General features: G+C 46.2%; 1 protein-coding gene across 3 annotated transcripts in view; it reads right to left on the reverse strand.

Annotated features, from left to right (window-relative positions):
• Fndc3b (fibronectin type III domain containing 3B) overlaps window positions 1–12,618 on the reverse strand; it is a 318,394-nt gene that overhangs the window by 236,258 nt on the left and 69,518 nt on the right. For all 3 annotated transcript variants that reach the window (XM_028875811.2, XM_037206506.1, XM_028875812.2), the window contains exon 2: window positions 8,854–8,992. In XM_028875811.2, the coding sequence (XP_028731644.1) occupies window positions 8,854–8,964 (111 nt within the window). In that variant the 5' untranslated portion in view covers window positions 8,965–8,992. The remainder of the gene's footprint in view (window positions 1–8,853; window positions 8,993–12,618) is intronic.

Consider the following 12,618-nt stretch of genomic DNA (forward strand, 5'->3'; position numbering starts at 1 on the left):
CACATGTGTTACTCACCAATAATGCAGCAGTCTCTATATCAATGGCTGGCCTCATTCTCATTTGAATAAGCAAGAGTTATTTATTCATTTTTATCTACTACATTAATTGTAAGACTTTCTTTCCACTGGATTTAAAGTAGAAAAGACCCACTGCACATGCACAACTCTCCATGGGGCCAAACCTGTGCTGTATGAGGTCGTAAGCATGGAATGCAAGAAGGAATCTGTCAGGGGAAATGTTATTAAGAAGAGCTCAATCAAAATGGAAAAGGTCATGGAATTAGGAGAGAACATTTGATGTCAAAGATGCACCAGTCATGAGCACAGTCTGAAACATGAAAAGTTCTCAGCCTAATACACTGTCTAAAGGTGTGTGTATTCCAAAGAATGTCAGGGAAACTCTGGCTATGGATTCTAATCCTGGGGAAACAAGAGATTTCAAAATCAAACAGGAAAGAAAAAAAGCAAAAAAGAAATGAGAGAGAAAAAAAAAAAGGTTCATTCTCAATTAAATGAAGTGCTATTGGACAAGGTACGAACCAAGTCAAGAGAATTAGAAATGAATTAGAAGCAGCCTGCCCCAGAACAAGTCAGAAGGTATGTTACCTGGGGCTGGCTAGACTGATAGAGGTCTTTACATTTCAGAAGATTAACTTCCTGAAGAAGCTTCTAAAAAACAAAGCTTAAAAGCAAATATTCTAGAAGTTTAAAAAGGAAACTAAAGAAGGAAGCCAAAGATAAGAAACAGACCAAAGGGAACAGTTACCAAATGCCCTGTGCCGGATGCTACATAATGTAAAGGACCATCAGTCCAGGTCCTTGCCCACTGGGGATCGACCCTCAATAAATTCATGTAGCAACAGCCATCACCTTCTCTCCACATGTAAGTAACAAGCACTGGGGACATATTAGCAAGTTGCCTCACTCTGTCACCCTGTGTGAACATCTGTCCTTCACTTCATGGTTCCTGGTGGCTGCTGTAATTCCAGATCAGAATACTATCAGAAACTGAGAACGTACTGATTCTTTTCATGCTCAAAACTTGCTGCTGGATCTTACGTTAAAAACTCAAAGCAAACCCCATGCTTTACACCGAGAACAGTAAACTACCAGGCATTGAGAGAAGTGAAGTTTATTTAACTTCGGTGGTCTCTACTTATCCAGAGTCCGACAAAATTACGGGGGTGGAGGGGGCGGTCCAGGGGGTTGAAAAGAAGCTCAGCAGGTTAGAGGCCCTTGCCGCCACACCTGAGATCTGAGTCTAGAGAGCATCAATGCTCACAGGTGTCCTCTCATCTCCACTAGCACCATGGTATGCCAGCCCACACAAAATAAATCAGTATCATCTGAAAATGCTTAAAGAAGAGGCCTGACACTTGGGCGGCGGCAGCAGCTCAGGAGGAAGCCAGCCTACGTCCTTCTTGGTTGTAATGAGACATGAGGCATGCCCACACAGGAATCTGCACACTTGTTCATGGCACCACTGCTCATGCCATCCAAAAGTGCCAACAACCCGAATGTCTGCCACCAAACACTGACTGCCAAGCTGCAGGATGGACAATCACCCAGGAGACACCTCCGCACGTGTTCGGGAGAGCTTCTACCAGGGCTGGCTGAGGTGAGAGAGAGGGCAGTACCATCCACCGAGTACTAGACTGAACTTTTTAAATGAAGCGTGAGCCAAGCGCCAGCATTCATTGCTCTCTCGGGGACCACGGTGACGACCCACTGCCTCACACTCTTGCTGCGGGACCGTCCTGCCACTGTGGACTATACCCTCAACCTGAACCAAGTCAGCCTTTCTTCCCGAGCTGCCTGTGTCCGGTGCTTGTCACAGCAATGGGAAGGCAATGCACTCGCTTGACAGACGACTCAAAGGTGCCTTTCACACTGTGGACTATTGGGAGTGAAGAAGGGATGAAATGCTGGTTCCCATCCCATAATGAACAAACCTCCCTCCCTCCCACTTCATGACGCCAACAGCTCTGCCCATTGTGCCCTGTCCACCATGATGCCCTGCCTTGCCTTGGCCCCAAAGACAAGGAGCCTCTGAAACACTGAGCCATAATTAACTTTTCTTACCTCAACATGTTCTTCTAGGTATCCTTTCAGTATGGTAAAAACTGACCAACACACTAAGTTCCATGAATTGCACATGTGAACTGGTGGAGTGTATGGTGTGTGGACTCTATCTCAAGACAGCTGCTAAGGAAGGAGGCCAGGGAAGCGAAGGAGGAAAGGTTGGGTAAATCATCCCTGCTCACACGACATTTTGCTGTTTGTTTTTCAAATGATAATGTAGCTATTAAAATTCCATTTAGAATAAGAATACCTTTCTTTAAAAAAAAAAATATTGTTTTCCACTTTCCACTCATTTCCTCTTTTCTCTTACTTACATAAAATGGCAAATTGAAGTTTTAAACATAGCATGACTTCAAATAATGAATTATGATTTCTCTTATTTAAAGAGCCAGAACACAGCTGAAAATCCTGACGAGAACTAGGAGGAGGAGGAGGAGGAAACTAAAGCCTGTTCCCACAGCTGTACTAGGTCCTTTGCGCTTCCAGAAATGTTTAGACTGTCCTCTGCACAGCTGCAAAACATTAAGAGGACTGTAAACACACGCAAGGTGTGCTCCGATCCGGCTCCACACCAGAGAAACCTGCGGCTGGGGTAGCTCCTTGTCGTAAGCAGTATTTAAATTGCCACAGCACTGCTTACATAAAGTCTCCACACAAGGCCTGCAAGATTCATCACCGAGGTCAATCCTGTGCCTCCAAATGTCTCAGAAAATGTCAGTGCAGGCCTGCCTCTGTGCGGAGTCTCCTGTAACACAGGCTCGCGGACATGCGTGCTCTTAGGAGAAAGCCACAAGTGCTAACAGGTGTCCAGAGCAAGTACTCAAGACCGTGCGGTGGCGCCCTGTCTTAGTGACGTCACTGTGCTCTGAATCCCGACTCGCTGGTTCTTCTCTGCCGTGGCTGCTTTCCCTGGCTCCTTCAACCACTTTCTCAAGGCTGCCTCGGCTGACGTTTAACACCAAGGATCCTGGATTCCGCTGCGCTCACCCAGACCAGCACAGAAGTTAGGACCCAAGGCAAGGAGTAGAAGCTTAAGAAATGAAGGAAGCACAGGTCGGGGATATTCAGGACACAAAAAGGAAAAAAAAAAAATGCCAGGCACACAGACCACTGTTTGGGCGAGCCACCGCCACAGATGAAGCAGCAGCATCCAGGCATGATAAATCTTGGTCTGGTCCTGATGAGTAGAATATTTAAACAGTTTGCTTACTAAACAACGTTCCTTTAAGAAAGTTTTACATTAACATCAGATTGTGGGATAATCTTTCCATACACTGTGAGGATGAGCCTCTGGCAAGGCATCTCTGATTGGTTTAATAAAGAGCTGATTGGTCAACAGCTAGGCAGGAGAGGGTAGGCGGGACTTCCGGAAAGAAATAGAACTCTTCGAAGAAGAGATGTAGGATTTGCCAGTCAGACACGGAGGAAGTGGGACTCATGGTACTGAGCAGAGGTACCGAGCCATGTGGGAGAACATAGAGTAATATAATGGGTTAGTTTAAGTTTTAAGAGCTAGTTGGGAACAAGCCTAAGCTAAGGCCAAGCTTTCATAATTAATAAGAAGTCTCCATGTCATTATTTGGAGCTGGTAGTCCAAAGAAAGTTCAACTATATCAAATAGTTAAATGTAAATGTTAATGCTTCCAGAAAAATGTAACACAGATTAAGAAGGCTGAAATACTCTCCATGATGTTGTGTATCTGTGTGCACTTTGTGCAAGAGCATGTGTGTGAGCACGTGTGTCTATGTGTGTATGGACAGACGTGCTGGGGCTGGTGTACACATGTCTACATGTAGGAGTCAGGTCAACTTGCAGTGCTGTTACTCAAACAAAGACAACTTGGCTTTGGACAGTCCTCACTGGCCTGAAACCTGACAGTATTCTGAACTGGCTGGCCAGGGCGCCTCCTAGATCCCTGTCTCCACCAACCCCGCACCGGGATCACAAGCACGCGTCCCTACTTCTGGGTTTTGTTACGTGGGATCTGGGGATCAAACTCAAGCGCCATACTTCACTGAGTGAACCACACTCGCAGCCCAAGCTCTTTGGAAAGGCTTGATATCTATTTATAAAATAGATAAATTAATACATTTTCCACTTTTAGCTTTATAGAACTCTTCCCAGTGGACCGGATTTACTAAGGCAGTGTCTACATAGAGACAAGTCAGAGGCACAGGGTAGAGAAACGCCACGTGTTCTTCTGGAACACCCTGTCTTTTCAGTCTTCAGTCATGTCTGTGCAAAGGAGTTCACTTTTGAAGGGAAGACTGGAAAATTCTGAAACTGGGGGCTCTTTATGCTTCTAATAAGCTACAAAAGGCTGCTCTGGGCAAACTGAATCATAAAAATGAGGGCAAAATCGCCAAACATAACACTGGGGCAAAGCAAGGAGGAGAGGTGGCTTTGGGAAGCCTGGCTGGGTGGGAAGCCTGGCTGGGTGGGAAGCCTGGTGGGGGGGTGGGGGGAAGCCTGGTGGGGGGGGGGGGGGGGGGGGTGGAAGCCTGGTGGGGTGGGAAGCCTGGTGGGGTGGGAAGCCTGGTGGGGTGGGAAGCCTGGCTGGGTGGGAAGCCTGGTGTGGTGGGAAGCCTGGTGGGTGGGAAGCCTGGTGGGACCTGGTGTGGGAAGCCTGGTGGGGTGGAAAGCCTGGCTGGGTGGGAAGCCTGGCTGGGTGGGAAGCCTGGCTGGGGTGGGAAGCCTGGCTGGGTGGGAGCTGGTGGGAAGCCTGGCTGGGTGGGAAGCCTGGCTGGGTGGGAAGCCTGGCTGGGTGGGAAGCCTGCTGGTGTGGTGTGGGAAGCCTGGAGTGGTGGAAAGCCTGGTGTGGTGGAAAGCCTTGGCTGGTGGTGGAAGCCTGGCTGGGTGGGAAGCCTGGTAGGGTGGGAAGCCTGGTGTGGTGGGAAGCCTGGCTGAGTGGGAAGCCTGGTGTGGTGGGAAGCCTGGCTGGGTGGGAAGCCTGGCTGGGTGCGCCAATGGGGAGGCATGAGCTGATTTCCAAGCTAATCACGTGAATACCTTGGATTTTAAAATCCTTTTCATTAATAAAAATGAGGGAGACCGAACTTTGATCCCGAAGCCGTTCACAACATTACCAGAGCTTTCCACAAAGAGCTGCATCACTAGAGGATAGGAGAGCACAGTCAGGGAGGGGAGGCCAGGGCTGGCCAGGCAAGGTTAACAGACCGAGACAGGCTGCGCTCCAGGAGCACCAGGGCGGCTCTGAGTCGGGCATGAACAGGAAACACTTGGTATTTGGGGAAGACAGCTCCAGCTTCTGTCCAGAGAATCGAGAACCAGAAGCAGACAGACCAGTGAAGACAGCCACCAGGCACCGGCAAGGCCTGGGCACGGGGCCCAGGCAGTCACAGAAATGAAGAGACCTGGTAAGGCGTGGGCTCAGCAGGCGCTGCCAGTGGAAAGAAGCCCACTGTTCACGGTGAGATGCCAGAAGTGGACGGTGAGACGACGCTGTGGAGACTGCACAGCTGAAGGAGGGCTCACCCGACAAGTCAGCTAAGAGGCAGGGGAGGAGACAGAGCAGCAGTGAGTGGGCTTGTCTGGCTGGGTGGGGTGTGGCTGTTGATGTGTATAGAACAGAAGATGCTACACACTGTGATGGAGTCTGACCCAGACAGGAAGAGACGGTTACTCCCATCTCGACCACTCAAACACCAAATGTGTCTACACTTAAGAAAACGTGGTAGATTGTGTGGTGGTAATCTAATTGTACTGAAATATTATTTTGATTGTATGTTAATAAATTGTCTGGGGTCAGAGCTATTAGAGCCATACAGAGTGTGCGGTGTGCACACGCCTTTAATCCATAGATCTCTGTGTGTTCAGGATACAGTCAGCATTGAGACATATCTTTAAACCTAGGGGCTGTACATTCAGACAGTGACGAGGCAGTCAGTGTTTGGTTACAACCAATGAGAAGCAGAACGAATACTATAAAAAACGAACGACAGGAAGTAGGTCTCTTTCGCGAAGCTGGGACAGCAGGAGGAAGGGTGAGATTTTAGCTCTGAGCTCTGACCTCTCGGCTTTCTCTTTTACATTGTTTCTGTGTTTCTTATTTAATAAGACGGTTGGTTACATCAATATCAGTGCTGTGGACGGTCTGTATGTCAAATTGCTCTGATTGGTCAATAAATAAAACACTGGTTGCCAGTGGCCAGGCAGGAAGTAGGTGGGAGAAGGATAGAGGAGAAGTGTGGGAAGCAGAAGGCTGAGGCAGAGAGACACTGCAGCCGCTGCCATGACCAGCAGCATGTGAAGATGCCGGTAAGCCACCAGCCACGTGGCAAGGTATAGATTTATGGAAATGGATTAATTTAAGCTATAAGAACAGTTAGCAAGAAGCCTGCCACGGCCATACAGTTTGTATGCAATATAAGTCTCTGTGTTTACTTGGTTGGGTCTGAGCGACTGTGGGACTGGCGGGTGACAAAGATTTGTCCAGACTGTGGGCAAAGCAGGAAAATTCTAGCTACAAATGGTGCCCAATGTGTTGGCAAAAGTTTCTACCTAAAACCTGAGAAAAGATTCTAAAATGGAGCTAAAAGCAGCTTCCTAATTGTCTCTCTCAAATAAGCGGCAGCTGCCGGTTTGAGCTGCTGGTGCGTTCCTAGCGTGCGAGCTTGATCTGCAGTATGGCCGGAATGAGGCCTTTGCAAGTGGCACATTAAGCTGCGTGGTGGATTTAGCCTTTGCTAGTACAAAACAAAAAAAGAGGTTGCTGGGCTACATGCTGCTTGGATAAAAGCATAGACCCACGATGGCTCCCAGAGCTGGCGGAAAACGTACCACCGCCATGTTGGGAAGCTGAAGTGGGTAGAGCCAGCAGCCACAGCGCCGTTTCAGGCTTAAAAGGCTGCAGTTTAAAGCAATAGGCTCAAGGTAATATAAAAAATAAGCCACATAAAGATGGCTACACACAGAGAATCTGGATTATGTTCTCTTTGATATTCGTAACTGAAGAAAAACATTTGATTGCAAAAGCTGTTGAGTTATGCCAAATGTATATTTTTAAAGGTACCTTAACTTCGAAATTTGGATTTAAGGATATGTTGCTTTGAAAAGGGTTCTGCTTTTGTTTCTACAGAAAGCCAGAGGCTATGATTTGTTCCAGATTAAGATACATCAGGTTTGACCAGCCAAGACCACCTGAAAGGTCTCCAATGACACCATGGCCCAGATGATCCAACATCCAGAATCGTTTCAAGGCAACTGGCTCAGACGATACGGTCTCACGGACTACTCCATGATCTAAAATTTTCTTTGTGTCCCCATAAGATACAGCGCCCCCTCCAGCAGGAAGTAGTAGAGAAGCTACGCCCAAATTCCCAAATATACCAAGCTGACTTTGGAGGTGTGTAAAAGTTAAAACTTCCTTTTAAAAAAAAAAAAGAAAGGTCTGTATGTCAAATTGCTCTGATTGGTCAATAAATAAAACACTGTTGGCCATGGCCAGGCAGAAGTAGGTGGAGAAGATAGAGGAGAAGTGTGGAAGCAGAAGGCTGAGGCAGAGAGACACTGAGCGCTGCCATGACCAGCAGCATGTGAAGATGCGGTAAGCCACCAGCCACGTGCAAGGTATAGATTATGGAAATGGATTAATTTAAGCTAAGAACAGTTAGCAAGAAGCTGCACGCATACAGTTGTATGCAATATAACTCTGTGTTACTTGTGGGTCTGAGACTGGACTGGCGGTGACAAAGATTTGTCCAGACTGTGGGCAAAGCAGGAAAATTCTAGCTACAAGATTGAGAGGAAACGGCCCAAGGGGGGGCGCTAGTGGGAGGTGTGGCTTCGTTGGAGTACGTGTGGTCTTGTCGGAGGAAGGGTGTCACTGTGGAAGCAGGCTTTGAGGTCTCATGTATGCTCAAGCTACACCTATTGTCTCAGACCACTTCCTGTTGCCTGTGAGTCAAGATGTAGGACTCTCAGCTCCTTCTCCAGGACCTTGTCTGCCTGCATGTCACCATGTCCCACCATGATGATAATGGACTAAACCTCTGAATTGTGAGCCACCCCAATTAACGTTCTTTCTCTATAGGAGTTGCCATGGTCATGGTGTCTCTTCACAGCAATAGAAACCCTAACTGAGACAGGAATGTACAAAGAAAAATATTTTTATAATTTCAAGATAGAACAAGCACAATTCTGTAGTCTTTTTTTAAAAAACATGTTATTAGAGATAATTGAGTTCCAATGATAAAAACACAATTGTCCTTACAGTTTAGATTTTTCCCTGAGTGCTGCACGGCTGACTTTCTAAAGAGCTGTTGTGTGCCATATGTTAAGTCATGAATGGCACAGGAGTCTGCTAAGTGCCTTCATATGAACCCCTGTAAGTTCCACAGAGGAAGGGTCACCCCAGGTTCCACAGCGGAAGGGTCACCCCAGGTTCCACAGTGGAAGGGTCACCCCAGGTTCCACAGCGGAAGGGTCACCCCAGGTTCCACAGCAGAAGGGTCACCCAGGATTCATGTAGGTTCACCTGGACTTGTGCAGATTTGTCAAGCATAATAGATGAAAAAATGAACAGTCTAACAATGAATCCTTTTTAATCGTTAAGAATACTAGCTGAATGAGGTAAGAATTTCTGATCTCCAATTTTTTTCAGATATTTTAAAATAATACAGTACTTATACAACAACAACAATTAAAAAATCAATCTCTAGAACCATGGAAGTTCAAAAGGCAAAGATTTCTGAACCCCCAAATCAATCAAATATTCAGCTAATATTTCCCACTTGGCCGAGGTCACCAACCTGCTGGGCTGCTTCTCCATTCACCAAGTGGGGCATCATGGCCACCTCCCCATTGAGCAGGGGTGGCAGTTCCAGGGGGATCTGGTCGGTCATCATCATGGTGACGTACATTCATGGAGAACTGCCCTCAACCAGCTACCTGCAAGAGAAACACCCATGTTTACAAAACTTTAAAACCTATGAACGATGGTAACCGCCGCACTCCAGAAATCTGAGGATAAAATGAGATCACATTTTCTAAAATAATCATTTATGCATCAGCCACATGTGTACTGATACCCACTGGGCCAGAAGAGGATTATAGCCAACAAAGCTAGAGTTCCAGGCAGTTAGTTGTGGGCCACCCAATATGGCTGCCAACAACTACACTCGTCCTCTGCAAGAGCAACAAGTGCTTTAACCACTGAGCCATCTCACCAGTGAGAGGGCAATACTGACAAACAGAAGCTACAGTGGTCATTATTAAGGTAATGACCGAAACAGAAGATACAGCCCCAAAGAACTACACTTGTCATTCACAAAAAGCTTTCTCTTTCATTAAGATCAAAATACTTTAGAAGCACTTAACCCAAGCAAACTGAGGTTCCTACATGTGCTGCAGCTCCAAGTTAAACCGCTAAGGAAGCTGACAATCGCCACGTTCTCACTGTCCCTCCTAATCATTTCTTTGAGTCAAACACACAGGATCTCTCTTACTCAGACACTCTTTGGGCTCCTCTGTATCTGTGACACACTCAAGCCAGTGGGGCTCACAAGCTGATTCCCTTGTTTACACAGAGTAAATGAAAGAAAGCTTTTTCCCTCCTGTAATTGCACCTTCCCCTGTAGCCGGCAGACAACATACCAGGAAGGAAAGAACAATGAATTTCTAGGGGATCACAGCCTGCTCCATAAAAAGTATGCGCGCATTCATGCACTGTAGCATCAAGTCTAGGAGCATGGGAAAGTATGCGTGTACGTGTGTGTACATGTGCTTGCATGTGTGTGTGTGCATGTGATATATATATTTAATAAAAATCATACATACCCAATTTTAAATGATTTCAGAAGAAATTTGCCATATATTTAATGGCCAAAGTTTTATCATTCATAAAAACTCCCTCAAAATTTCACATTCAAAGCTATTTCACTAATGAATACTTTACTGTTAATGTTCCAGTCAGTCCAAGTGCAACAGCAAATTCTTTAGTGGCTGCCTTGGATTTGTACCAGATAGTTATAACAACAACAAATGATTTCTTTTCATCCCTGTATACCCCCACTCTGAACATTACACATGCCCCCCCACCTCCCCCACAAGAGGTTCCTTCCTAGATGTGTCTGCTGATACCTGAAGGCCACCCAAGAGATAATGTTTTTATTTTAAATAGGTAAAATTTTATATTATCCATTACAACTCCATATTTAAGACCAAACTAATTATTTAAGACCCAATCAAGGAAGCCCTGTCCCAACTGGGAAGTACACTCCATAATAACAGGTCGTACAGAAACTATTGGGATAGGTACTTAGCAACTACACAAATGGAAATGCAGCCCAAAGACCAGTGGTCTAGCCTGAAGCTCCTACATTCCAACCAAGACAAGCCTGCAGATACTGTCACAACTTAACTGTGTGATTTTGACTCAAATAAGGAGCACTCATGTACATGTCCATTGTATTTCTAATACGTTGAATTTTACTAGTTTTAAAGGGACAAACGGCTACTTTTTCTCAAATGGACCTCTTTCTTCAGTGTAATGTTTCATTTGATATTTCTTCAGAAGTAAACACTTAGCCGGATAGTGGCAGGCACATGCCTTTAATCCTAGCACTCAGGAGGCAGAGGCAGATGGATCTCTGTGAGTTGGAGGCCAGCCTGGTCTACTGAGTGAGTTCCAGGACAGCCAGGGCTACACAGAAAAACTCTGTCTCAAAAAACCAAAAAAAGAAAAAGAAGTATTAGTATTTGCTGGGGACTAGGGAAACAGTTCAGTCAGCAAAGTAATTGCTGCACAACATGAGAAGCCAAGGAAAAGATGCTGGACAAAGAGGCATGCGCTTGTAATCCCAGGGCTCACCAGCCAACTGGAGACCCTCAAACAAACAAACAAGGTGGCAGCACCAAGGGTGACCAATGCGTCACGTGCACGTGCACGTGCGCACACACGCGCACACGCATGGGTTTACGGTGATATTTGGGCTCTTGTTTGATAAGAAGCATTCTCTGCTCTTCTCCCTTACTCCTCCCATACAGGAGCTTCGGGCAGTTCCAGGAGACAGGGACGCAGATGGTGACTCTGCCTTCCCTCTCTTCCCCTCGGCAGCAATGAACACCGCGGTCCTCTCCCACTGAGATGGCACAACCTCCCCTGGACCATCTCCTGGACGACGTGGAACCTGAACTCTGCTGTCGCCCAACAAGGCAGGAGTAAACCAACTATAGGTTCTGCTCCTGTCCCACCTCAACCTTGGAGGTCCTGAATTCCAACCATCATGTAAGAGTAGAGAAAAGAAAGAGAGGTTTGGGAAGCCAGGAGAGGGTGCTGGAATGGGTCCTTAATCAGACCTGCTCAGTTAAAGCTATTTATGCTGCACACAGTCCAACACGGCCAACTAACATTGGTTAAAATGGAGTTGAGTCCTGACTAGATACAAAATTCACATATTCCAGGTCCCCTAGGACTAAAGAATAACTCAACACCACCAACAATCCCATTAAAGGTATTAGTCTAACTCTGACAATTCTAGTTTAAAAACCTTCCTGCTTTTCTTAATGTTGAATAACAGGTCCTGCTATCAACAAGACATCGCCTATCCAACCCCACTAAGCAGCACGTGAGTGCCAAACCCAGAGTAGAGCTAGAATACAAGTTCTGCAAGAGTATAAGGTATAGACCATAAAACCAACTCCTGAAAGATGCTCTCTGACTTCCACATGTGTCATCTCTCTCTCTCTCTCTCTCTCTCTCTCTCTCTCTCTCTCTCTCTCTCTCTCACACACACACACACACACACACACACACACACACACACACTCATACATCATGTACAAAATTTTCAAAAAACATTAACTTCATCTTCAACAGACTCTAAGGTGCCAGACAGAAACAGAAGAGGTGTCCACGCAGCCAGCGTTTAAACAGCCACGTCTGTGCTCCATGAGCACACACGGGACACTTGCCATCTGATCAGAATGCAAGGGAAACAGAAGCAATCCATTCTCTCCAGATACTCCACCTATCAAATCGCCCTAAAATTATTCTCGGACAGAAATAGCCTAGCACCATGGACCACAGAAATAACAAGAGATGGGTAAGCAGGAGGCCTGTAAAGAATGAAAGCATGTGTAAACAGAAAATTGGGGATATGCAGTGGTATCTTTTTGGTGAAAGGCTTGCTATCCAGCAGGACTCATTTTAATGATTTGAGGTGGGAATTACAGACAGCAGACCATACAGTTTTTAAGAAAATGGGTCTGGAGCCATTGTTTACAATAGTAAATTCATTCATAAGAAGGTGACCTGCTGAGAATTTCTGTAGCATTCTGGTCTTAGGTACCCAAACAAATTCAGGTCTGTTTTGAGTGTTTCTTGTTATTTTTTGGCTTATAGAGATGAGTCCTGGCTATGTAGCACAGGCTAGCACACCACCACAGTGTGCTCCTTTGAATTTTATGCCCAGTCTGTGTGTCCTACATCTGAGGCCCACTCTCCTTCATACACACACACACACACACACACACACACACACACACACACACACACACACACACACACACGCACA

The sequence above is a fragment of the Peromyscus leucopus genome, chromosome 6, assembly GCF_004664715.2.
Source record: "Peromyscus leucopus breed LL Stock chromosome 6, UCI_PerLeu_2.1, whole genome shotgun sequence".
In the NCBI taxonomy this organism is placed as follows: Eukaryota; Metazoa; Chordata; class Mammalia; order Rodentia; family Cricetidae; genus Peromyscus; species Peromyscus leucopus.